The sequence below is a fragment of the Budorcas taxicolor genome, chromosome 1 (assembly GCF_023091745.1).
Source record: "Budorcas taxicolor isolate Tak-1 chromosome 1, Takin1.1, whole genome shotgun sequence".
NCBI lineage: Eukaryota > Metazoa > Chordata > Mammalia > Artiodactyla > Bovidae > Budorcas > Budorcas taxicolor.
This window is the reverse complement of record NC_068910.1, coordinates 202746215-202773350: the sequence shown is the minus strand read 5'-3', so window position 1 is coordinate 202773350 and position 27136 is coordinate 202746215. Positions and strand designations below refer to the sequence as shown.

General features: G+C 40.9%; 1 protein-coding gene across 1 annotated transcript in view; it reads left to right on the top strand.

The window, feature by feature from the left end:
* Nucleotides 1-27136, top strand: part of NEK11 (NIMA related kinase 11) — a 288150-nt gene that overhangs the window by 113135 nt on the left and 147879 nt on the right. Inside the window, 5 exon segments of the mRNA XM_052650027.1 lie at nt 5172-5321; nt 5415-5493; nt 9949-10034; nt 22145-22264; nt 25300-25393. Coding sequence (XP_052505987.1) covers nt 5172-5321; nt 5415-5493; nt 9949-10034; nt 22145-22264; nt 25300-25393 — 529 coding nt within the window.

The following is a 27136-nucleotide window of genomic DNA, read 5'->3' as shown; positions in this document are numbered from 1 at the left end:
CTCACATGATTTTGGATTGGGCAGAACCCCTGTGAGTTTTAGCTGCTGTTCTTAGATTGGCCCCTGTGCTTTTCAGCGAGTACCTGTTGACTGTTTTGAGGGTCTTTCATTGTTTTGTCTCTCAGTCACTGACTCCACTGACTCTACTTCTTCTCACACAGATGCTGACATTATGCAGGTCACGTGGCAATTGTGATTTGTCTCCATATACTTGTACCTTGAGGCTCAAGGAGACACTTTGTCACCTCACTTTGTTAAAAATGTTGGCCCTGGTTTTAAGTTTTGCTATCTAGCTGCTCTGTTTTACATGAGAATTCAAGGAAGATACAGAAACTATGCTCCCAATGTAACCACCATTTCTCCCCAAATACTCAGAACTAGCATTCTAACAAATTCCTTGGGAGATTTGTATGCATATTAAAGCTTGGGAAGAACCACTACAGATTCTGGGATATGATTGGCCCTTAATAGATAGTAGTTATTAATATATACTTCTTAAAATTTGTTCAAGCAGCCCCAGAGTCATTCATCATATTGACTGAGTTTATGTTGATTTTCAACATTACTACACTAAAGACTTATTTAGGGTAACATATTAAAGCAAGACCTGCTATACTTGTATTAAATTTCTATTACTCTACTTATTCAGCTGCTTAAATTATATATACTTTTTCCCAGATATGGATATGTTAGGGTAGTCCTTGCTTATACCAAGTAAACATATTATCTAGAAGAGCAATAAAATTTCCATCACTAAAGTCATGCACCACTGTGGGGTAGGCTCCTCTTTGCAGAATCAGGGCAAATTTCAAAGAGTAAAATTTATTCATCTCGAGACAAGACAAAGTCAGAGTTACATTTGCAATTCATTATCAATCTGTGCTTCAGAAATCCTCTGAGCAGTTCTGGTCGATTTGGACAGATGGCAAGTTTATGGAATTCAGGTATAATTTGCTTCATACACCTGATCCCAGTCTTCCCTTTCACTGCCACATTCACCCCCTCGGGGATTTATTTGTTTACTTCTTCACAGTTGGCTGTATTTTGCAGGGGGTGGGGGTGGGGGAAGGAATGCAAGCTGCAGACTTCTAAGTAAGATGTATCTCTTGTTTTTTTTCAACTCATCTCCTGGCCCCTGACCCTTCCCTGCTGTTGCATTGCCATATTGAAGACCTGGGAGTCAAATGAGAGAAGAGCCTTCAAAAAGGATAGAAGTGATAAGTTTGAGATAATGTAATTATTCCCATGTAGATATGCCTGGTTGGAAACTGCTAAGTCGCTTCAGTCGTGTCCAACTCTGTGCGACCCCATAGACGGCAGCCTACCAGGCTCCGCTGTCCCTGGGATTCTCCAGGCAAGAACACTGGAGTGGGTTGCCATTTCCTTCTCCAGTGCATGAAAGTGAAAAGTGAAAGTGAAGTCACTGAGTCGTGTCCAACTCTCAGCGACCCCATGGACTGCAGCCCACCAGACTCCTCCGTCCATGGGATTTTCCAGGCAAGAGTACTGGAGAAAATTAAAACATAGACATATAGCTACATATATGTATAGTTATTAGAATGCAAAGTATACATAGTAGATAGATTGTAAAACTGGTACAGGATAATCAAACCATCTTTTGCCCCAAATGTCATCAAAGTTTCTACATCATATTGGCTCATATTTCATTTGCTGACTCCCGTGCCAGATAGGTGTGCTGGGACCGGAGCAGATCCCTTTCCACAAGTTACTGGGTTAATAAAGGAAGTCTCCATGCGCTGCAGCGCAGCCCATGTCAGTAGCTCGAAATAAAATAGGTAAATGGAAAGCAGCATGCATTCAGCGTAGCTGAGAGGATTTCCAAAAAAGGGAGTAGTTTTGCATCATAATTGATTACCGAGTTGTCCTCTAAATCTAATTGTTCCATGGTCTATCTAGCCAGATAGTTCCTCATCTTTTTATAACCCCAATACATTCATCAAGTATGACTCAGATAGAATTATGTCTTCATGAAACCCAGATGTGACTTTGTGAATAGATGTTTCTTATTTTAATGAAGTCCATTTATCAGTCCCTAACTTTATTGTTCATGCTTTTTGCATTTTACTTAAAAAAAATCTTTGCTTACACCAAGATCAGGCAGATGTTTACCTGTTTTTCTTAAAATTTTATGACTTGATTTTCATTTAGACCACCTTTAATTGGTTTTTGTGCTTGAATATGATGTGAGAGAGGCATTCGTATGTAATATGTTCCGTATGGATGTTCAATTGTCCTAGCATAATTTATTAAAAAGATCATCTTTCTCTCTACCACAGTGCATTTATCTTTGCATTAGTCAACTAGTTGACTATGTGCAGATCTGGTTTGATCTGTATTTTGTTCCACTGCTATATTTTTTTCTTCCTCGCCAGTATCATACTTTCATAAGAAATGCAACTTCATAATAATCTTGCTTTTTGGTAATACAGGACCTCCAAACTTATTCATCTTCAGTTGCCTTGGCCACCCTTTTCCTTTTGTAATTCCGTGTAAACTTTAGAGTCAGCTACAAAAAAGTCTGCTAGGATTTGGATTTACATTGCATTAGATCTATAGATCTTCTGGGAAAAATTGATATCTTCAGAATATTGAATGTCCCAATCCAAGAGTGTGAATTTATCCCTCCCTTTTTTTTTTTTTAAGATCTTCTTTAATTTCTCTCAGCAGAGTACTAAGGCTATAATGAAGGGTCTTACATATGTTGTGTTTAATTTATTCCTACATATTTGACATTTTGTGATGTTAATGTAAATGACATTTAAAATTTTGTTTTTAAAATTTGTTTGTCACAGGTTTATAGAAATGACCTTTGTATCCAACAACCTTGCTAAATTCAATTGTTAATTCTAGTAGTTTGTAGTGTCTTTTGACCTTTTGGATATACATAATCATGTTGAAATGCTTAATGACAGTTTGTCTTCTTTTTAATCTTCACATCTCACTTGTTTTATGTTCTTTTGTCCTTTCTTGCTTTTTTGGTTTTAATTTAATTTTTATTGTTTGATTTTTTCCCCCTCTAGTAACTGGTTAGTTTTACACTTGTCAGTTATACATTGTTTTACCATTCTTCTGGTGGTAACTCTAGTGGTTAAAATATGCATTCTTGACTTGGCTTCCCTGGTGACTCAGATGATAGAGAATCTTGATTTACTACAGTCTAGTAAAAATTACCAGGGCTTCCCTGATGGTTCAGTGGTAAAGAATTTGCCTACTAATGTAGGAAACGTGGGTTCAGTCCTTGAGTTAGGAAGATACCCTGGAGAAGGAAATGGCAACCTGCTCCAGTATTTTTGCCAGGAAAATCTCATGGACAGAGGAGGCTGTCGGGCTACAATCCATAGGGTCACAGAGTCAGACATGACTCAGTGACTAAATGACAACAAAAATTACTACTTTTACCACTTTCCCAGTAGTGTTAGGATCTTATGATACTGTAACTCTATTTACCCTCTTCTGTATTTTGCATCATTTTTGTCAAAAGCGTTATTCTATGTCATTTTAAATCCCACAAGATAGTTAATATTGTTTTATTGAGTTCGTGTTGATTAAACGTATTCAAAAGTTACTTTTTCCAGTGTTCTTCATTCCTTCTTTCATTTCTTATTTCTGTCTGGGATCATTGTCCATCTGTTGGAAGAAATCCCTTTTGGGATTTTAGTGCTTTCCTGTTGTCATGAATTTTCTCAATTTTTCTTTGTCTAAAAATGTGTTTCTTTCACCTTTATTTGAAAGAAATTGTTTTTCTGGGTATAGGAATCTAAATATGTGCATCTATACCAAATACCATTTAATAGTCTTACAGATAGATGAAAATTTATTGAGCTTCAAATAATTTTCATAGTTTATCAAGTTGACATTGAGCTTGTAGTTGTAGTCAATATCATGTAATTTCTCCTAACATCCCCATATTTCTAGTGCTCTATAATGGGAATAGTCTCAGATTTGAAAAGAAAAATACTTAACTCAGGAGTCAGTTTAACTTAAACCAAGTCATTTAACTTCTCTGAGCCAGTTTCATCATGTCAAAAGGGGGAAAATATATTATTGGCTCTATTTCACTGGGAAATTATGAGGCTGTGTTGAGATCTGTATGAAAGTGCTTTGTAATATGTAAAGTACCAATCATTTAAACATTTTTAGTGTTATTATTGACTGGAACAGAAACATTTTCAATGTATGCATCCAGGATTTTCTTACAAACGCACATTTTGTTGAACACCCATAAAATGGTTAAAAAGACAGTATTCATGTATGTATGTATATATTGATATATACTTTGCCTTTTATGTTTAAAGTTACATAAAACACAGCTTACACAAGGTCAGTGGCAAATTTATTTCTGATCTTTCAAACAACTAATAAGAAAAGGGAGACCTGGCTAGTTATATAATTCAAAATACCCAGAAGGTAAAATTAACCCATTGTTCAGGAGAAAAGTTCTTTCCTAACACTAAGTTCAGGCAGAAATCTCCCCTTAGTTTTCTTACTGATGTAGATTATTTAAAATATTTTTCTACTGGTTTAGAGATGAGTGATTTGCATAGTTATTACAAATTAGTGTTGAACTGATCTAGAACCTTAATATTCTGTTTCATACTCCTAAAGGGAGAATTTATGCACATTAATATGAGCTTCAGGCAACCACTCTCCCACCCTATTTGCAAATGGATTCTGTTTAGAAAACTAATAAAGATGCCAGCTTCCTTTTCAAAATTCTTGGGCACACATTAGAGGGAAGGCTAGGCTAATAAATTTAAATTTCATTTTGCATATATAACACTAACTGAAATGCCTTAGGAAGACAGTATTTATCTGCATTTTATTTTTCCTTCAAAGAGGTTAATTCAAAGATTCCTTACTACATTTATCAAATATTTATTGAGTCCCTACTCTGTATAGGCATATTCCTTTTGGATTGTTTGCTCTCCTCTGACAAAAGGTGTTCATTCAGACTTGCATTTTGTTCTTTCTTCTTTCAGTTTTTCCTTTTTTTTTTTTTTAAATAAACATGTATTTAAGTAGAAAACAAAGTGTATGTTAATGCCTCACATCCAGTGCCCTAGCACATCTGAGGTTTTGTACTTTGTATGATGATCAAATTTAAAAGAGGACATTTATTCCTCATTCAGATTCTTTGACTGTGTCTTCAGGTCCCTGGCATGCATTTTGTATGAGATGTGCTGCATGAATCATGCGTTCACTGGCTCCAATTTCTTATCCATTGTTTTAAAAATTGTTGAAGGAGACACTCCTTCTCTCCCTGAGAGATACCCAAGACAGCTGAATGCCATTATGGAAAGGTACGGAAAGAAATATATTGCTGCATAAACAATTTTAAATTGTACTTACATTTTAGTTCATTTGAAAAATAATCTTCTTTTTAAACATTACAGCATGTTGAACAAGTGTCCTTCATTGAGACCATCTGCAATAGAAATTCTAAAACTTCCTTACATTGATGAACAACTACAGGTATTTAAAATGAAAGGGATACTGGGAAGTACATGTTAGCATTTATGTATCTTCTAGGACTTGAAGATGTGCTGCATTAAAGAATCAGTCAGAAAGGAGAAACAAGACATTTTTTAAAAGCTGGGGGAAATTGTTAGTAGTCAGTCTCTTTGCCAAAGAAGGTGTATGAACTCCAGTTCCCTGGTGCCCCAGATATGAGAAGTTATAATTGTAATTTTCTCCCTAACAGCAACATCCGCCCTTAGAACTCTTGACTCACAAATCTTTCCTTGATACTTTGTAAGAGTATTCCTGCTAGTATAACAATGTACTACTAATGATGCAAAATCTGGAGGTTTCATTAGGCCTTTATTATTCTACTCCTTTATTTTATATCCTAATAATACTTTTTATTGCTTAGCTGAGTTTATTTTGTTTTCCTGAAGGTTAGACATTCTGATGCAGAGAATCTGCCTTCATGGTAAGAAAACAGAAAATGATATCCTCTCAGGAGGTTTTGTTTTTGTTTGTTTGTTTTAGTTTTATAGGCTTTTATAATCCAAATCCCTCAGGCAGATTTCCTTTAATTTTATGAATAATTTTAAGTGGACCCACAAAGCAGTCATTCACCTTCGCAAATGGGCACGCCTTTCCATCAGTATCCAGTTCTCAGTCCACAGGAAGCAAGGATGCTGACTTGATGTGCAGTTGTTAGTTGAGCATCCAGCACTGTGCTGACAGTCCAGGGCTGGGGGGAGGTTGGTTAAATGACAGGCACAGATATGGCTTCTGTCCTTTGAAGCTTGACTACTAGTAAGAGGATCCAATAACCGGGTAAAAGTAAGCAAGTAAATAAAATAATTGTAAACTATCAGAAGCACTAAGAAGAAAGAAAACAGGATGCTGTGAAATACAGTAAAGGAAGGGCTTTGTTGGCCAGAGAAGGAGCCGGTTGACATTGCAACATCAGTGAGAAGCAGCCAGCCCTACAGAAGCCTGAGTGAGAATGTTGGGATCACATGGAGTGGGTGCTACAAAGCTCTGACTTAGGTGATATTCCCTGGAGGAGGAACCCCTAAAGATGTGGGATGAGCATGACAGGAAGGGGAGGTGGTAGGAGCTCCCTGCTCCTTGTAGCTCTCCCTGAACATAGCTGTCCTCTTGTCTGAGGGCAGACTTCTGAGAAGAGGCTGATTATTGTGATCAAAACCACAATGAAGGGTATGTGAGCCAACAAACACACAATTCACAAGGTATCCAATAGATTCCCTGGGAATAGGGTGAGACAAGTGAGGCATTTGCCCTGATGCAAAATTAAAGAGGATGCCCCAAACTCAGTAATCAGGATAAACTGTGTTGTAATGCAATGTTTAAAAAATCCAAAGTGATGCTAATAAAAAATCCATAGTAGCAAAGCACCAAAAGTTCAAGGACAGGATCCAACAAGGCTAGGATTAAGGTGAAGCTAAAATGAAGCAGGACACTGCAGAGCTTTCCCAGGGATGAAAGTCCCTCCATGTCCACTGCTATGGTAGAAAAAGGCTTTTTTAGTCTCTTAGCTCTTCCCTGCAGAGAAGGCAATGGCAACCCACTCTAGTACTCTTGCCTGGAAAATCCCATGGACGGAGGAGCCTAGTAAGCTGCAGTCCATGGGGTCGCTAAGAGTAGAACACGACTGAGTGACTTCACTTTCACTTTTCACTTTCATGCATTGGAGAAGGAAATGGCAACCCACTCCAGTGTTCTTGCCTGGAGAATCCCAGGGACAGGGGAACCTGGTGGGCTGCTGTCTATGGGGTCGCATAGAGTCGGACACGACTGAAGCAACTTAGCAGCAGCAGCAGCAGCAGCTCTTCCCTGAGTTCCAAAATGCAGACTCAAACATTACTAATTAGAGAAATGAGGGAATGCAGAAACAAAAGAAAAGCAGTCAAGCAAGAAAAGTAGGATAGCCTAAACAATAGTTCCATGAGTCCTAGGTCTTCCCCCAAGGGATATATATGATGATGTGTTGCATACCTTTGCGTTGTTCTGCAGAAACTAAGACCCCCTACCCAGGTGGTAACTATATGATGACCACCAGTACGTAGACCTCAGACTGGTTGATGATTAAGATTTCCAAAACACCACCCTGCCTGTCACCTCACCATCTACCAATCCTAAGAAAGTCTGTGAGCTGCAACCCTCACCCCAAATGTTGCCTTTAAAAAACCTTCCCTAATGTCATGTGCTGCTGCTGCTACTGCTAAGTCACTTCAGTCGTGTCTGACTCTGTGCGACCCCATAGACGGTAGCCCACCAGGCTCCCCCGTCCCTGGGATTCTCCAGGCAAGAACACTGGAGTGGGTTGCCATTTCCTTCTCCAATGCATGAAAGTGAAAAGTGAAAGGGAAGTCGCTCAGTCATGTCCGACTCTTGGCGACCCCATGGACTGCAGCCTACCAGGCTCCTCCGCCCGTGGGATTTCCCAGGCAGGAGTACTGGAGTTGGGTGCCATTATACACACTGCTATATTCAAAACGGATAACCAACAAAGACCTATTGTGTAGCACATGGAACTCTACTCAAAGTTATGTGCCAGAGTGGATGGAGGTCGGATTTGGGGGAGAATGGATACATGTACATGTATGGCTGAGTCCCTTCACTGTTCACCTGAAACTACCGCAACATTGTTAATCAGCTATATGCCAATATACAAATTTAAAGTTTGGGAAAAAAAAAAAAAACCTTCCCTAAAAGCTATCAGGGCTTTTGGGTCTTTTGAATACTAGGTGCCCATTCTCCTTTCTTGGCACCCTGCAATAAACACTGTACTTTCCTGCACCACAATCTGGTGTTAGCAAATTGGTTTTGCTGGCAAGTAGACCTAAGGTCAGCTTGAAAAGAAAGTGAGGTGGAATGGTGCAAGTTCAGGACTGGGTTTGATATTGTATTCTCCAAGGCTTTTTGTCATTAATTAAAAAAATTATTGTATTAAACTATTATTTATCTTAGTTACTGAGTTTCTTGTGCCCCTTAAATTTGCACCTGAGAGGTGAGTGCCCTCTTACCCTAGTCCTGGCCCTGGTGATGCTGAAACTTGGCCTCTGTGCACCAGTGCTGAATCAAATGTTGGAGACAAGAGTTTTGGGTGAGGTAGAAAAGAATAGCTTTATTGCTTTGTCAGACAAAGGGGGACACGATGGGCTCATGCCCTCAAAACTGTGTGTTCCAACCCAGGGGTCCTGGTGGCTCAGACAGCAAAGCGTCTGCCTACAATGCAGAAGACCCAGGTTCAGTTCCTGGGTGGGGAAGATTTCCTGGAGAAGGAAATAGCAGCCTACTCCAGTATTCTTCCACTCCAGTACTCTTGCCTAGAAAATCTCATGGACGGAGGAGCCTGGAAGGCTGCAGTCCATGGGGTCGCTAAGAGTTGGACACGACTGAGCGACTTCACTTTCACTTTTCACTTTCATGCATTGGAGAAGGAAATGGCAACTCACTCCAGTGTTCTTGCCTGGAGAATCCCAGGGATGGGGGAGCCTGGTGGGGTGCCATCTACAGGGTCACATAGAGTCGGACACGACTGAAGTGACTTAGCAGCAGCAGCCAGTATTCTTGCCTGGAAAATCCCATGGTTAGAGGAGCCTGGTAGGCTACAGTCCATGGGGTCGCAAAGAGTCAGACTGAACGACTTCACTTTCACTTTATAGCGAAGGCTCAAGGGTGGGGTTACTGATAAGGGTCAGGGTGTGTGCAGGGCCTTCACTCCTTTAGTCTGGTCTCAAGTGATTTCCTGATGAGCTTCTGTGGTCCCTGAGATTACCAAACTGTGACCTTCTCTGTGGAATGAGGAATGCTTCCTCAAGTAGTTAACATCTTCCATTTATTCAGGATTTTAGTTCTGCAGAAGAGCTCAGAGATAGTTATACGCATCCCTCAAAGGGAACCAGGACTCTGCCCCAAGGCTGCACTGTTGTTTTTTGCCTACTTCTCCCTTGTCTCTGCATCCCCTCCCTTCGCTGATCAACAGCTATTTGAACCTGTCCTTTGGAATCAGGGAAGGTCATGGAGGCTGAGTCTATTCCCTGTAAACGAGAAACAGGTGACACAGAAAGACTTTCTTGCTCAGGAGCCCCACAGGTTTCTGCTTGGTTTCACTGGGAGTGAAGACATTGTCCACTAACAGCCCTGAGGTGGGAGAAAGCTGTGTGTTCTTGGAGCTGAGAAAAGGCCTATCTGTGTCTTTGTGACTGGAAGTGAGAGGGCAGGCAGAGCAATATGAGGTTAGAGAGGTGGGCAGGGGCCTGACCCCATAGGAGCTGCTCTGTAATGTTTTAAACCCTTTACAGAAGGAAAAATGTTACTGGTGGGTTTGATTTCAAGCCTCAGACACGGTCAATAGTATTACACATCAGAAAAGGCCCCTGGTCATTTTATGCCTCTTCATCCCTGAAGAGGATTCTTTAAGGCATGTTATGGCTGTTCTTTTTTCAGGACCTGATGTGTCGGTATTCAGAAATGGCCCTGGAAGACAAGAATTTGAATAGTCAGGAGGAGGCAGCTTATATAATTAATGCTGTGTAAGTAATTGCTTTATTTTAAAAAAAGCCTACTGAGTATAAATGTTAAATGCATTTGTCTTAAAAAATCTATTAGTGGTAAGCTGACTGCATGGAGTATCCTAGAATTCACTTAAGTCTTGCCAAAAAATTAAGGCGCTTCAGTAACTTGATGTTTCAAATCCCTTTGCCCCAGGTGGTAGCAAATTGAAACCATAAAAGGTTAAACCTCTACAAACCTCTACAAACCATAAAAGTTTAAACCTCTACAAAGCTACAAAGCTTACAGATCTGCAGGGTAGCTCTGCAGTTGCACTGTAAGTATATAAAGAAATTTATCTTTCAAGCATTTAGTGACAGTTATGCTTATGAACATTCAGATTAAGCATAAATGAGTGTCACATATTATTTGTTTAACAGGAACTGGCAGAGTATCTATTGAAAAGATGACATTGTGGAGTCTTGGGACGATTGAAAATAAGCCAGAATTTACTTTCTTGAGATGTACATAAGAACTACAGAATGTGTGTTTCATATTTCTCTCTCCTGCCTGATTCAGAGTTCCTATGCCATAACTTACAAGAGCCCAGAATACTAGCTTATGTCAGAAGAGCCATGTGCAGCTGTGCAGGCTGTTACTGCACAACTCCAAAGGGTACCACTGATAAGACCAAATCTATAATTTCACTACCGGAACTATATCTAATTTTGTGAGGACCCAATGAGAGTGACAGTCCCTCCCAGAGCTGTGCAAGGCTGTGAAGAAAGAACATGAGCCATTGTCAGCGTGATCTTCAAGGCCAAATTACACAGATATGCTTCTCTATCTCCCAGTCCAGTGGTTTCTCAACTGTGCTATGTTTGTCTTCCATATCCACATTCAAACTGAGGGAACTGGTCCATCAAAGGTATTCAGTCATTTTTTACTGCATGGTTTCCAGTTAAAATACCCTGTACCTTAGAGGTATATCTTTAGGCATGCTCCTGTAACCTAGTTTCCTTGGGTTACTACCTAATTTTTCAAGAATGCTTGGAACTTCTCATTTTATTTTATTAACAGGATACGTGAGAATAGTAGACACCTGGAATAATGGACTTAATTTAGCTATCAATTTGCGCTGTAATTGTGAAACAGTTTGCCTGACTGTGCTTACAATTTTAGTGTGCTCAAATCCAATTCTTTGGGTGGTCTTTCACATTATGAGATATTGATTTCAAATCGTCACTCTTATTTTCAACATATATGACTCTGTTTTGAGGGTTCTTTTTGGTCTTACAAAGACTAAGGGCATATGTATTCCTGAAAACTGCATGGCCCCTGGAGGTTCTGGTCCAAACTATATTCCAGAAGAATGAGAACTGCCTAGCAATCATTAAAATTTCCTTATAGTGTTTCTTCAGGAAGGAGTTGAATGCAGAAGGCATTCCACTATTGGGCTATAATCAAGCCAAATGCCATTAAGAATGTGGCTGCAGACCTTTCAGTACATTTAACATATGCACATTACTTTAACTGAAGAAAGAGGCTCTTGAATAATAGTGGCTAACATTTTCAGAGGTAATGACTATATGCTTTGCTCTGTTATAAGCTCTTTGCCTGAATTAGCTCATTTAACCTCAAAGTGACCCTATAAAATAGGTCAGTCAGTCAGTCAGTTCAGTCGCTCAGTCGTGTCTGACTCTTTGCGACCCCATGAATCGCAGCACGCGAGGCCACCCTGTCCATCACCAACTCCCGGAGTTCATTCACACTCACGTTCATCGAGTCCGTGATGCCAGTCAGCCATCTCATCCTCGGTTGTTCCCTTCTCCTCCTGCCCCCAATCCCTCCCAGCATCAGAGTCTTTTCCAATGAGTCAACTCTTCGCATGAGGTGGCCAGAGTACTGGAGTTTCAGCTTTAGCATCATTCCTTCCAAAGAAATCCCAGGGCTGATCTCCTTCAGAATGGATTGGTTGGATCTCCTTGCAGTCCAAGGGACCCTCAAGAGTCTTCTCCAACACCACAGTTCAAAAGCATCAATTCTTCGGCGCTCAGCCTTCTTCACAGTCCAACTCTCACATCCATAAATGACCACAGGAAAAACCATAGCCTTGACTAGACAGACCTTAGTTGGCAAAGTAATGTCTCTGCTTTTGAATATGCTGTCTAGGTTGGTCATAATTTAAATGATCATAGAGAGCTTAAGTAATTTGGCATATAGCATGTAGCCTAATGCAGGAAACCCTGGTTAAATTCCTGGGTTAGGAAGATCTGCTAGAGAAGGGATAGGCTACCCAATTCAGTATTCTTGGGTTTACCTGGTGGCTCAGATGGTAAAAAATCCACCTGCAATGCGGGAGACCTGGGTTCTATCCCCGGGTTGGGAAGATCCTCTGGAGAAGGGAAAGGCTACCTACTCAGTATTCTAGCCTGGAGAATTCCATGGACTGTATATTCCATGGGATTGCAAAGAAACAGACACGACTGAGTGACTTTCACTTTCACTCTAAGAGCTAGGATTTGAACCCAGTGAATGTTCTTAACCACGCAGTTAATCACTATGCTGTGAAAATACCTACTGGGGAGGGGGAACTTTCAAGATGGCAGAGGAGTGAGATGTGGAGATCATCTTCCTCCCCATAAATACATAAAAAATACATCTGTATGTGGAACAGCTCCTACAAAACATCTACTGAACACTGGCAGAAGACCTCTAAGCTAATCTCCATGTAACAGGGTAGAGCAAAAGAAATCAGAGAAAAAAAAAAAAGAGCCAGAGGGATCAGGACAGCACCTGTGCTTCAGGGAGGAATCTATAAAGGAGGAAAAGTTTCCACACACTTGGAAACCCCCTCGCGGAGGGAAATGGGGGCAGCTTCAGAACCTCAGAGGGGAGCACGGCAACAGGTGAGCAGAAGGCAAAGGAGAGAGAATTCAGCCCAGGGATCAGCGCCAACCCGTACTTCCCAGCCTCAGATGCTTGTTTGCATGCCTGCCATGGTGAGTCAGGGCTGGGTGCTGAGCCTCAGTCTTTGGAGTCAGGCTCCAGGAAGAGGACAGGTTTAACTGCAGTGAAGACAGACTGAGGGGCTACTACAACACAGTTGAGGGAGTCCAGGGGAAAGCCTGGGCCAGCCAGAGAGACAAGAGACTTTCTAACTCCAAACGCTTGCAGATGGCAGCACACCACCTTTATAAGTGCCAGAGGCAGGATGGGCCACTGCTGCAGTCCGTGACTCCAGGAGTGGGTGTGAAGGCTGCCGCAACTGCTGCCAAGCTGTGAGCAGGCAGGTTACTGCCCATACCTTACTGGGAGCCTGTGCAGTCTGGCACTGCCGAGGGACCCACATGCGTGGGCCAATTCCCCTGGGAGAGCATGTTACTTGCCTCAGGCTGTAAGAAATCTCTGCAGGCCTCTCTACCACAGACACTCCTCACACATCCCAGCTATGTCTGTTGTACCTCTCCTGCTCCCCAGCCCAACTGAGCAAGTGAGCCCTGTGTAGCTGCTGCATTTGCTTCCCTGGTCACTCAGCTGGTAAAGAATCTGCCTGCAATGCAAGAGACATGGGTTTGACCCCTGAGTTGGGAAAATCCACTGGAGAAGGGAACAGGCTACCCACTCCAGTATACTGGCCTTGAGAATTCCATGAACTGTACAGTCTATGGGGGTCACAAAGAGCCAGACATGACTGAGCGACTTTCAGTGTCTGGGCTGGGAACAAACAATGCAATGTGGTCTACAAACAGAGGTGGGGCCAAAACCAATGCTGAACATGAGGAGCTGTGTGACCAAAGAAGAGGAAGGGAATTCACTTCTGTAGCTGCAGGTGCAGCAGGTTAAATCCCTGCAATTAGCTTGAGGCTGTGGACTTTGGTGGCAGTTGTGGACTTTGGGGGCAATTGTGGACTGAAGTGACTTAGCAGTAGCAGTAGCAGTGGACTTTGAAAGCAAGTACAAGCTGGAGTAAGACCAGATCCGAGTCTGAGCTGACTCCACAGTGCCAGCAGGTGCAGAGACCTTCCTAGAAATATTAGAGGACTTTCTGAGTAGACAGATTGGCTGGAGCTCACTATGTGGCAAGGACAAGTGAGGCCATAGGAAAATATTCTTCTTACTACCACTCTCTCTGCCTTTTTTATTTTTTCATTTCAGTCTGTTGTTCATTTTTTTATTAGTTCTTTAATTTTTTGTTTTTAGTTACTTTTTCCTTTTTTAATGCTTTAAAAATTATTTTATTGTATTTTCCCTTTTTCTACAGTAGTTTTTCATTATATTGTATTTTCCCCTGTGTTTTTGGTTTTGTATTTTTGCTATTCTAGTTTTTAGTGTTTGTTTTCATCTGTATGTTTGTTTATTGGTTTGATTGCCTCTTCTTTGTTGGTTCCTCTTTTTATTCTTTCTTCTTTTTTCTTTGTATGAATTTCATTGTGTATTCCTGTATGTTTAGTGTTGCTTTTACCATTTGTCGTGGGGTTTTGTCCATCCATTCTTTTTGTTTGTTTGTATGTTTGCTTGATATTTATTCCATTTCTTTCTTTTTCTCTTCTGTGCTATGTGGCTTGTGGAGCCTTTGTGCTCCAGCCAGGGTTTGAGTCTGAATTTCCAAGGTGGAAGACTGAGTCTGGAACATTGGACAACAGCAAGCTCCTGACTGCATGGAATATTAATCAACAAGAGCTCTCCCAAAGGTGTCCATCTCAATGCTAAGACCTGACCCCACATGAAGACCGACAAGCTCCAGTGCCAGACGATCACACCAAACAACTAGCAAAACAAGAGCACAACACTACCTGTTCACAGACAGGAGGCTGCCAAAAGGCATACTGAGCTCATAGACTCCCCCAAACATGCCACTGGACATGGAATTGCCCTTCAGAGAGACAGGATCCAGCTCTGCCTACCAGAACAGAGGCACCAGCCCCCCGCCAACAGGAGACCTTCACACGGCACTGGTCTGCCCCCACCCAGTGGAGGCGGAAGTAATAGGAATGACAACCTTGCAGGCCGAGGAAAGAAGACTCCAAACACGGTGAACTAAACAAAATTAAAAGAGAAATATGCGGCGGATGAGGGAGGATGCTAAAAATGAAAAGGCCAAACAAATGAAGAGGAATAGGCTGTCCGCCCAGAAAAGGACTCAGAGCAACGGCAGTAAAGGTGATCCCAAATCCCAGAACTAAAATGGAGGCACGGACTGAGAAGACATGGGGACCGATAAGAAACAAAGGAGAAAGAAAGCTCAGGTCTCCCTTGCTCAGTCAGGCTGGGGAATAGGAGAGGTACAGCAGACACAGCTGGGATGTGTGGGGAGTGCCTGTAGTGGCAGAGGCCTGCGGGCATTTGCTACAGCCTGAGGCAGGACATGCATTCTTCCAGGGGAACTGGCCCCAGTTCGAGGGTTCCTTGGCAATGCCAGACTGCACAGGCTCCCAGGAAAGTGTGGGCAGTGGCCTGACAATCAACGATGAACACCATAATGACTGAAATAAAAAATATGCTAGAGGGAACCAATAGCAGAATAACTGAGGCAGAAGAGTGGATAAGTGAACTGAAAGAATGGTGGAAATAACTGAGGCAGAGTAGAATAAAGGAAAAAGAATGAAAAGAAATGAGGACAGTCTCAGAGACCTCTGGGAAAACATTAAGTGTACCAACATTCAAATTAAGGGGTCCCAGAAGAGGAAGATTAAAGAAAGGATATGAGAAAAAATTTGAGGAGACTATAGTTGAAAATTTCCCTAACATGGGAAAGGAAATAGCCACCCAAGTACAAAAAGCTCAGAGAGTCCCATATAGGATAAGCTCAAAGAGAAACATACCAAGACCCATATTAATCAAACTAACAAAAATTAAACACAAAGAAATATTAAAAACAGCAAGAGAAAAGCAACAAATGACATACAAAGGAATCCCCTTAAGGGTAACAGCTGATCTTTAAGCAGAAACTCTACAGGCCAGAGGGGAGTGGCAGGATATACTTAAAGTGATGAAAGGAAAAAACCCACAACCAATATTTCTCTACATAGCAAGAGTCTCATTTAGATTTGATGGAGAAATCAAAAGCACCACCAAACCAGCTTTACAACAAATGCTAAAGGAAATTCTCTTGTCGGGAAACACAAGAGAAAGAAAAGACCTACCAAGGGAAAAAAAAGAAAAGAAAACCCTGAAAACAATAAAATAAATGGTAATAGGATCATATATATCAATAATTAATTCATTTACATTGTAAATGGATTAAATGCTCCAACCAAACGACACAGACTGGCTGAATGGATACAAAAACAAGACCCCTATATATGCTGTCTATAAGAGACCAATTTCAAACTTAGGGACACAAACATACTGAAAGTGAGGGGCTGGAAAAAGGTATTCCATGCAAATGGAAATCAGAAGAAAGAGACAAAGAAGGACACTACATAATAGTGAAGGGATCAAGAGATCAATCCAAAAAGAAATTATAACAACTATAAATATATATGCACCCAACATAGGAGCACATCAATACATAAGGCAAATGGTAGCAATTATAAAAGAGGAAATAATAAGTAACACAATAATAGTGGGAGACTTTAACACTCCACTAACACCAATGGACAGATTATCAAAACAGAAATTAATAAGGAAACACAAGCCTTAAATGACACAGTAGACCTAACTGATATCTTAGAGGACACTCCATCCAAAAGCAGTAGCAGTTTTTTATCTGGAACATTCTCTGGGGTAAATTATTTCTTGGGTCACAAATCAAGCCTTGGTAAATTTAAGAAAACTAATACTATATCAGGCATTTTTTCTAACCACAATGCTATAGGATTACATATCAATTACGGGGGGGTGTGGGGAGATGTAAAAAACAAAAACACATGGAGGCTAAAAAGTACACTTCTAAATAACCAAGAAGTCACTGAAGAAATCAAAGAGGAAATTTTAAAAATACCTAGAAACAAATGACAATAAGAACAGAACAACTCAAAACTTATGGGATGCAGTAAAAGCAGTGCTAAGAGGGAGGTTTGTAGAAATACAAGCCTACATCAGAAAGCAAGAAAAACATCAAATAAACAACCTGGCCTTACACCTAAAGCAACAAGAAAAAGAGGAACAAAACCCCCCCTAAATTTAGTAGAGGGAAAGAAATCATAAAGATCAGAGCAGACATATTAAGGACAGGGGAAGATAGAGGGCAGGAGGAGAAGGGGGCATCTTGGACTCAATGAACATGAGTTTGAGCAAACTCTGGGAAACAGTGAAGGATGGGGAATCCTGGCATGCTGCAGTCCATGGGGTCACAAAGAGTCAGACATGACTGAGTGAACAACAACAACAAGAGCAGAAATAAATGAAAAAGAGATGAAAAAAATAATAGCAAAGATCAATAAAATTAAAAGCTGGTTCATTCCAAAGGTAAACAAAACTGACAAACTATTAGCCAGACTCACCAGTAAAAAAGGGAGAAGACTCAAATTAATAAAATGAGAAATGAAAATTACAACGGAAAACACAGAAACACAAAGGATCCTAAGAGCCTACTATGAGCAACTGTATGCCAATAAAATGGACATCCTGGAAGAAATGGACAAATTCTGACAGAAGTATAACCTTCCAAGACTGAAACAGGAAGAAATAGAAAATATGAACAGACCAATCATAAGCACTGAAATCGAAACTCTGACTTAAAAATCTTCTAACAAACACAATTCCTGGGCCAGATGGCTTGAAGTCCAATTTTATCAAATGTTTAGAGAAGAGCTAACACATATCCTGCTCAAACTATTTCAAAAAATTGCAGAGGGAGGAAAACTCCCAAACTCATTCTACAAGGCCACCATCACCCTGATACCAAAATCAGACATAGATGTCACACAAAAAAGGAAATCACTGGCCAAAATCTCTGATGAACACACATCCAAAATCCTCAACCAAGTTCTAGCAAACAGAATCCAGCAGCACTTTAAAAGTATTCATACACCGTAATCAAGTGGGTTTTATATCAGAGATGCAAGGATTCAGTACACACAAATCAATCAAGGTGATACACCATATTAACAAATTGAAAGATAAAAACCATATGATCATCTCAGTAGATGCAGAGAAAGCTTTAGACAAAATTCAACATACCTTAATGATAAAGAAAAAAAACTCTCCAGAAAATTGGCATAGAAGGAACTTATCTCAGCATAATAAGGGCTGTATACATCAAACCCACTCCAAACATTACTCTCAATGGTGAAAAATTGAAAGCATTTCCTCTAGATCAAGAAAAAGACATGGATGCCCATGCTCCTCACTGTTATTCAATACAGTTTTGGAAGCCCTAGCCACAGCATCAGAGAAGAAAAAGAAAAAAAAGGAATTCAGATTGGAAAAGAAGAAATAAAACTCTCACTGTTTGCACATGACATGATGCTATACATAGAAAATCCTAAAGATGCTACCAGAAAATTACTAGAGCTAGTCAGTGAATTTAGTAAAGTTGTGGGGTACAAAATTAATACAAAGAAATCCCTTGCATTCAGATAAAATGCCTAGGAATAAGCCTACATATAGAGACAAAAAACCTGTTTGCAGAAAACTGTAAGACACTGATGAGCAAAGTCAGTGATGACGCAATGGAGAGGGATACTATGTTCTTGGGTTGGAAGAATGAATATTGTGAAAACAACTAGAGTACCCAAAGCCATCTACAGATTCAATGCAGTTTCTATCAAATTACCAAGGCCATTTTCCACAGATCTAGAAGAAAAAATGTTATAGTTTTTATGGGAACAGAAAAGACTCCCAATAGCCAAAGCAATTCTTGAGAAAGAAAAATGGAGCTGGAGGAGTCAACCTTCCTGATTTCAGACTGTACTTCAAAGCCACAGTCCTCAGTACAGTATGGTACTGGCACAAAACCAGAAATCAAAAACAATGGAACAACATAGAAATTGCAGAGATAAACCCTCACACATATAGACACATTATCCTTGACAAAGAAGGCAAGAATATACAATGGAGAAAAGACAGCCTCTTCAAAAAATGGTGTTGGGAAAACTGGATAGCTACACACAAATTAGAATACTTCCTAACACCATACACAAAAATAAACTCAAAATGGATTAAAGACTTAAATGTAAGCCCAGAAACTATAAAGCTCTTAGAAGAAAACATAGGCTCTTAAAAGAAGCATAGTGTATTAGAAAACATAGGCTCTTAGAAGAAACATAGGCTCTTAGAAGAAACCATAGTGTCGAAACACTCTTTGACATAAATTGCAGCAAGATCTCTCACTCACCTCCTTGAGTAATGAAAATAAAAATAAGCAAGTGGAACCCAATGAAACAACAGCTTTTGCATAGCAAAGGAAACAATAAACAAGATGAAAAGACAACCCTCAGAAGGGGAGAAAGTAATTGCAAATGAAACAGCTGACAAAGAATTAATTTCCAAAATGTATAAGTGATTCATATAACTCAAAATCAGAAAAACATACAATGCAATTAAAAAAAAAATGAGTAGAAGACCTAAACAGATTTCTTCCAAAGAAGACATAAAGATGGCCAGTATGTACCACAGCTTTCTTATCCATTCATCTGCTGATGGACATCTAGGTTGCTTCCATGTCCTGGCTATTATAAACAGTGCTGCAATGATCATTGGGGTACACTTGTCTTTTTCAGTTCTGGTTTCCTTGGTGTGTATGCCCAGCAGTGGGATTGCTGGGTCATAAGGCAGTTCTATTTCCAGTTTTTTTAAGGAATCTTGGGGGGGCTGGTGCACTGGGATGACCCAGAGAGATGGTATGGGGACGGAGGTGGGAGAGGGGTTCAGGATTGGGAACACGTGTACACCTGTGGTGGATTCATGGTGATGTATGGCAAAACCAATACAGTATTGTAAAGTAAAATAAAGTAAAATTTAAAAAAATGGCCAATAAACACATGAAAAGATGCTCAATATCACTCATTATTAGAGAAATGCAAATCAAAATCACAATGAAGTATTACGTCACACCAACCAGAATGGCCATCATCAAAAAATCTACCAACAACAAATGCTGGGGAGTTTGTGGAGAAAAGGGAACCCTTTTACACTGTTGGAAGGAATGTAAACTGCTACAGCCATTATGGAGAACAGTGTGAAGGTTCTTTAAAATCATGAAAAAAAAAAAAAAAAAACAGGAATAAATCTGCCATACAATGCAGCAATCCCACTACTGAGCATGCTGCTGCTAAGTCACTTCAGTCGTGTCCGACTCTGTGCGACCCCATAGAGGGCAGCCCGCCAGGCTCACTGGTCCCTGGGATTCTCCAGCCAAGAACACTGGAGTGGGTTGCCATTTCCTTCTCCAATGCATGAAAGTGAAAAGTGAAAGTGAAGCCGCTCAGTCGTGTCTGACTCTTAGCGACCCCATGGACTGCAGCCCAGCAGGCTCCTCCGCCCATGAGATTTTCCAGGCAAGAGTACTGGAGTTGGGGTGCCATTGCTTTCTCTGACTACTGAGCATATACCCTGAGAAAACCACAATTCAAAAAGACACATGTACCACAATGTTCATTGCAGCACTATTTACAATAGCCAAGACATGGAAGCAAGTTAGATGTCTACTGACAGATGAATGGATAAAGATGTGGTACGTATATATATTACTCAGCCATGAAAAGAAGGAATTTGAGTCCGTTCTAGGGAGGTGGATGAACCTAGAACTTGTTATATAGAGTGAAGTAAGTCAGAAAGAGAAAAACAAATATTGTATATTAACACATACATATGGAATCTGGAAAAATTGTATTGATGAACGTATTTGCAGGAAAGGAGAGGAGACACAAACAGAGAGAATGGAGTTGTGGACACAGCAAGGGAAAGAGAGAGTGGGACGAATGGAGAAGGTCGCACTGACATATATACAACACTATCATGTGTAAAATGAAGAGCTAGTGGGAAGCTGCCACTATATAACATACAATGCCCAGTCTATCACTCTGTGATTACCTAAAGGGGTGGGATTGGGGGAGGGGAGGGAGGCTTTTGAGGGAGGAGATATATATATATATATATATATATATATATATATATATATATATATGTAATTATTACTGATTTGCATTGCTGTATGACAGACACCAACACAACATTGTAAAGCAATTTTCTTCCAATTAAAAAATAAATAAAATATTAAGAAATGTCTACTGTGTGAAGCCTAGAAGACAGGGCATATTCAATAACATTTAGCTATTATAGTACTGGGGCTTCCCAGGTGGCACAGTGGTAAAGAATCTGCCTGCCAATGCAGAAGCTGCAGGAAACACAGGTACGATCCCTGGGTCGGGAAGATCTCCTGGAGAAGGAAATAGCAACCCACTCCAGTATTTTTGCCTGGAAAATCCCATGGACCGAGGACCCTGGCAGGCTACAGTCCATGGGGTTGCAAAGAGTTGAATGCAACTGAGCATGCACATTATAATAGCACCATTTTGAGATACTTTTATGTGTCAGGCACTCTATATACATTATCTCATGATAGCCCATTGGAGGCTCAGATGGTAAAGCATCTGCCTACAATGCAGGAGATCCAGGTTTGATCCCTGGGTTGGGAAATCCTCTGGAGAAGGAAATGGCAACCCACTCCAGTACTCTTGCCTGGAAAATCCCATGGATGGAGGAGCCTGGCGGGCTACAGTTCATGAGGTTGCAAAGAGTCAGACATGACTGAGCAACTTAACTTCACTTTATAGATGAGAAAACTGAAGTTCAGAAAGGTTCAGTAACTTGCTCAAGGATGCAGAGCTAATGAATGGGAGAGATGGAATTCCAACCCTGTCTAATTCTAAATTTGTGTCCTATCCACATCATTATTTACTCCTTAATAGTCAAGATCCTAATTTATCTTACACTATGAAAATCAGTCATAGTCAGTGAAATGAGCAGAAATTTGCAAAGTACAAAATTTGCTTTTAAACAGAAATCTAATTTTAAAAAATACTGCCAATTAACCACAGTACTGCTTGGCTAATTGCCTACCCAGAGTTTATTAGTTTCTGCTTGGCAAGTCTTGAGATCTTTTTCCCGTCTCAGTAGTGTAATGATACTTCTGTAAAATACTTGTTTAATTTTTCTAAGCATGTTTGGGATGGGTTGCATGTGAGAATCTTTATTCTTATAGGCATAAAAAGATTCACCTGCAGACCCTGCGGGCACTGTCTGAGGTGCAGAAGATGACACCAAGAGAGAGGATGCGGGTGAGGAAGGTCCAGGCAGCTGATGAGGAGGCCAGGAAGCTGAAGTAAGTGACCTTCCCTTAGTGAAGGCTGCTTCTCAGGGCTCTAAAAGAATGTGCTAAAGAAAAGCAGAAACCACAAGAGAAAATTAAAATGTACATTCTTATATATTTATCAATTTTTTCTTTCACTCATTCGCTCAAAATATGGTGATTAGATGTCAGACACTATTAATATCAAGCTTTCAGTCTTACGTGAAAAGAACGATTGACTATCAGGGACGTTATTAGGAATGAAAATACAGAGACAACCTCCAGACAAAGCAATCAGCAATTTTTGCTGATACCTTCTTTACATAGCCCTGTGAGGGGTGATAAGGTGGCCTCACTATTCTGTCCATACTCCCCAGGTGTTTGCTAAACCCCCTCTGCCTGGAGTACTGGCTGCTCTGTAGGGAGAAGAATGTGCCTGCAGGAAATTGTCTGTAGAGACAAGGCTGAAGATTGATGCTGAAGCTCCAATACTTTGGCCACCTGATGTGAAGAACTTACTCCTTGGAAAAGACCCTGATGCTGGGAAGGATTGAAGGCAGGAGGAGAAGGGGATGACAGGGGATGAGATGGTTGGATGGTATCACCAACTCAATGGACATGAGTTTGAGGAGGCTCCGGTAGTTGGTGATGGACATGGAAGCCTGGCATGCTGCAGGCCATGGGGTCGCAAAATGTCAGACACGACTGAGCGACTGAACTGAGAGAGAAGACTGGAAGCAGCTCTGTTCTGCGAAGTGAAGCCCTGCACAGTCTGGGGGCAGTGCTGCTTGTATGAGATGACTAGTGTTCAGAGTTTACACATGAAAGGGTGCTTCCAAAGAACCCCAGACTCCCAATTTCTCAAAGACTGAGTTTTCAGCTGGTAAATGACCCAATTGACTGATTTTTGTTCTTTCTTCCTCTGCCTTTTTTTTTTTTTTGGTAGCTTAGATGCCCCAACCAGGAACTAGAGTGACAAAAAGGCCTGAAAATAAAATCTGTCCATTTTATGACCTTGTTAATGTCTGACCTCTTAATGAGGGGAAAAGAGGAGAGTGAAAAAGCTGACTTAAAACTCAACATTAAAGAAACAATATCATTCATCTGGTCCAATCACTTCATGGCAAATAGATGGGGAAAAAGTGAAAGCAGTGACAGATTTTGTTTTCTTGAGTTTCAAAATCACTGCAGATGGTGACTGCAGCCATGAAATTCAAAGAAGTTTGTTCCTTGGAAGGAAAGCTATAACAAACTTAGACAGAATATTAAAAAGCAGAGACATCAGTTTGTTGCCAAAGGTCCATATAGTTAAAGCAATGGTTTTTCTAGTAATCATGTATAGATGTGAGAATTGGACCATAGTGAAGGCTGAGCACTGAAGAACTGAGGCTTTTGCATTGTGGTGCTGGAGAAGTCCCTTGAGGGACTTCTTCTTGTGGTGCTCTTGAGAGTCCCTTTGACTGCCAGGAGACCAAACTAGTCAATCCTAAAGGAAATCAACCCTGAATATTCATTGGAAAGACTTATGCTGAAGCTCCAATACTTTGGCCACCTGATGCAAAGAGCTAACTCTGATACTGGGAAAGATTGAAGGCAGAAAGAGGAGATGGCAGCAGAGGATAAGATGGTTAGATCACATCACTGACTGAGCATATGTGAATTTGAGCCAACTCTGGGAGACAGTGAAGGACAAGGGAGCCTGGCATACTTCAGTCTGGAAAGAGTTGGACATGACTTATCAACAGAACAACAGCAACAACATTGTATCTGAAAAATGATTCAAGGTGTCCTTGTACTTAAAGGGTCTATCATGATGAACCATGTAAGAACCTGAGAGACCACTTCCTCTTATCAAATGTTTTCTTTAATCAATATGGGAAAAGATTTCTGTCACAGTGCTTCATGGGCAGTAGTGTGCTGATGAAGCTTCTGGGCCTGCGGGGGCCAGAGGAGTAGCTACTATTAATAATTTGTTTGCTGATTCTATGGTGTAAATGTTCCAACAATGCCTTTTCAAGGTACCAATGTAATATTATTCAGTGTTCAGCTGGAAGATATGTACAATCCAGTATACCACTAAGTGTGGATTGGTTGATAAAATGTATTCTTGAATATTGTTTGAACAGTTGCATCAACTCATAGCCCCAGATCTAACACATCAGGAATGCAGATATTTCCAGGGTACCATGGTTCATGTCATTGGTTGAGGGTGAAAGGAAAATTAAATGTCTGACAGTAACAGATTAAAAAAGCAATTTAATAACTTGCACATTACAAATTATTTCTCAGGTTAAAACTTCTTTAATATGCAAAAAAGTCATTGATCTTCCTTGTGACATTTAATATTTTTGTTATTAATGGCAATAGTTTGTTAAATAAAGTTTGTTCTTGATTTTATGAATGAATTACATCAGAGTTGTTTTGATTATTGTTTCTAGGATTCAAGAAACGATGGGTGTTAGCTAGAAAATGACTTCATTTTCATGAGGGTTATAATGTACCCACCCACTTTAAAGACAAGAAAATTTGACGACAGGGATGTTCAGTGATTTTTTCAAGAAATCTAAGTATAAATGAGGGTACAAGTAATCACAAGAACTCAAATCTTTCCTCCAGTTTAAAAACATGTCTAGTAAATTCAATTCCTATTGTAGAGGAAAGTGGAAATGTCCAAGAAAAATTCCTCTTCACAGTGGCTCTCATATTCTTTTATATAAATTCTTTGAAATGTGGGTCTATTTTCCATGTCTGTGACTTTGTAACCTAGTTATTGGCATGTGTTGGGCTCTCAATCGGGCATCTGAGACATACTCCTGTCAGCACAGGCCAGAGCACACAGGGATGGCACTGCCCTCCCACGCTGAGTCCTGGGGGAACAAGGAGCTGGCATCCTGCATGCTTTAAAGGAGAACCCACTGAGGCTGCGCCATGCTCATCCATTGAGAGAGAGACTGCAGGCTGGCTGCCCAACACCCTGGTCTGCCTGTTGAAACAGGGATCACATTTACTTATGAAACATATGTCGTCTTAGCAAATTGCAGGTCTTTGCCTATGTTCACTTTATGCAGAAAGCTTGTGGAAGAAAAATATGAAGAAAACAACAAACGAATGCAGGAACTGAGATCTCGGAACTTCCAGCGGCAGACTGTGGATGTGCTCCACGTGAGTGCGCTTCTGTTTTAAATTTTACAAAAGACCTTTTCTTGCCTCGGATTCTTCAGATTCATAGAGCCAATTGGGTAGGAAAAGGGACAAGGTAGGGAAAAAAACATCCAGACCAACTTTGCCCAATTCCAGGATGTACTGAGATTTGTTTAGAGTGCTAACTGTAGGCCAAAAATTAGAGACAACGCTATTTCCGAGCAGCTGTACCAAGTGCCTGCTGTTTAAGGGTGACTTCATCAGGACAGAATGAATAGCTGAGTTAAAGGTATGACTTTGCAGAACAGATACGTGTCTATCTAATTTTGAATTTCAGCCATGCTTTACCTCTCTAGTTCATTGTGCTTTTTGTCTTATTTTTTGTTCTTTCCCTCTTTATTTTCTGTCTCCCATCCTTATCATCATACATTGTGTTTAGCTCCTTTGGCAAATTACCCTAGATATCCAATAATAAATAAGGTTGCAGACTTACGTGAAATGCATCCCAAATTCACGTCCTCTGCATCCCAAGCGCCTGAATAACAAATACCATTCCCTAATGGTTAAAAATATCTTCATTGACCTTGATGTGGGCTTTCATACTTAACGTAGTTTTTCTTCAGGGTTGTATTTGGATAATGGACATCAACACCAGCCTTACGGCTCTTTTGGTAAAAGCAACTTGGGAAGGAGTCATTTTCTGGGAGAAGTTTACTGTTTCAAATTCTGGTTATTTGTTCATTGGTGATTCCTGCATCTGAGGGAGAGTCTTTCCTTTAGCAGGAAGGGCCAGGCCCCCTGAAGTTGTGGGGGTGATCCCTAGGCCTGCAGACACCCTTTCTACTACTGTAGCTCAGTCAACAGAGGGCTCTGAATCTGGGGCGTGCAGGGATGCCTATTGGAGCTCACTTGCAGACAAAGCAGAGCCTGGGAACATTGTTTTCTGCTGCTCTCTGACTGAGGAGTCACCTTTCTTGATGACTTAGTGGTTGTGAGTTCTCTCAAGTTCTGAAAACCCAAAGCTAGAGCAGATGGGGGCCCAGCCTTCTCTGACCTTAGGAGTCTCTATCAATTAACCCCTCAGCAGACAACGTGGGTGTGCTGATGCTGCTCTATCCCAACCCCCATTCTCAGGGAAACTGGCCTCAGAGATGTAGGGGTTGGGAGGGTTTTTTTTTTTTTTTTATTCCTGGAATGCTCAGAGTCCCCTGCTTCTAAGGGATTTTACCCCCAGAGACTGGAAATTGAGAAGTACAGATGTGGTAATATTTTGTAGTATAAAGCCTGCTGCTGCTGCTGCTGCTGCTAAGTCACTTCAGTCGTGTCCGACTCTGTGCGACCCCAGAGACAGCAGCCCACCAGGCTCCCCCGTCCCTGGGGTTCTCCAGGCAAGAACACTGGAGTGGGTTGCTATTTCCTTCTCCAGTGCATGAAAGTGAAAAGTGAAAGTGAAGTCGCTCAGTCATGTTCGACTCTTAGTGACCCTGTGGACTGTAACCTACCAGGCTCCTCTGTCCATGGGATTTTCCAGGCAAGAGTACTGGAGTGGGGTGCCATTGCCTTCTCCGATTATAAAGCCTAAATAACTTTATTCTAACCATAGAAGTCGCTCAGTTATGTCCGACTCTTTGTGACCCCATGGACTGTAACCTACCAGGCTCCTCCGTCCATGGGATTCTCCAGAAACGAATACTGGAGTGGGTTGCCATTTCCTTCTCCAGGGGATCTTCCTGACCCAGGGATTGAACCCGGGTCTCCCGCCTT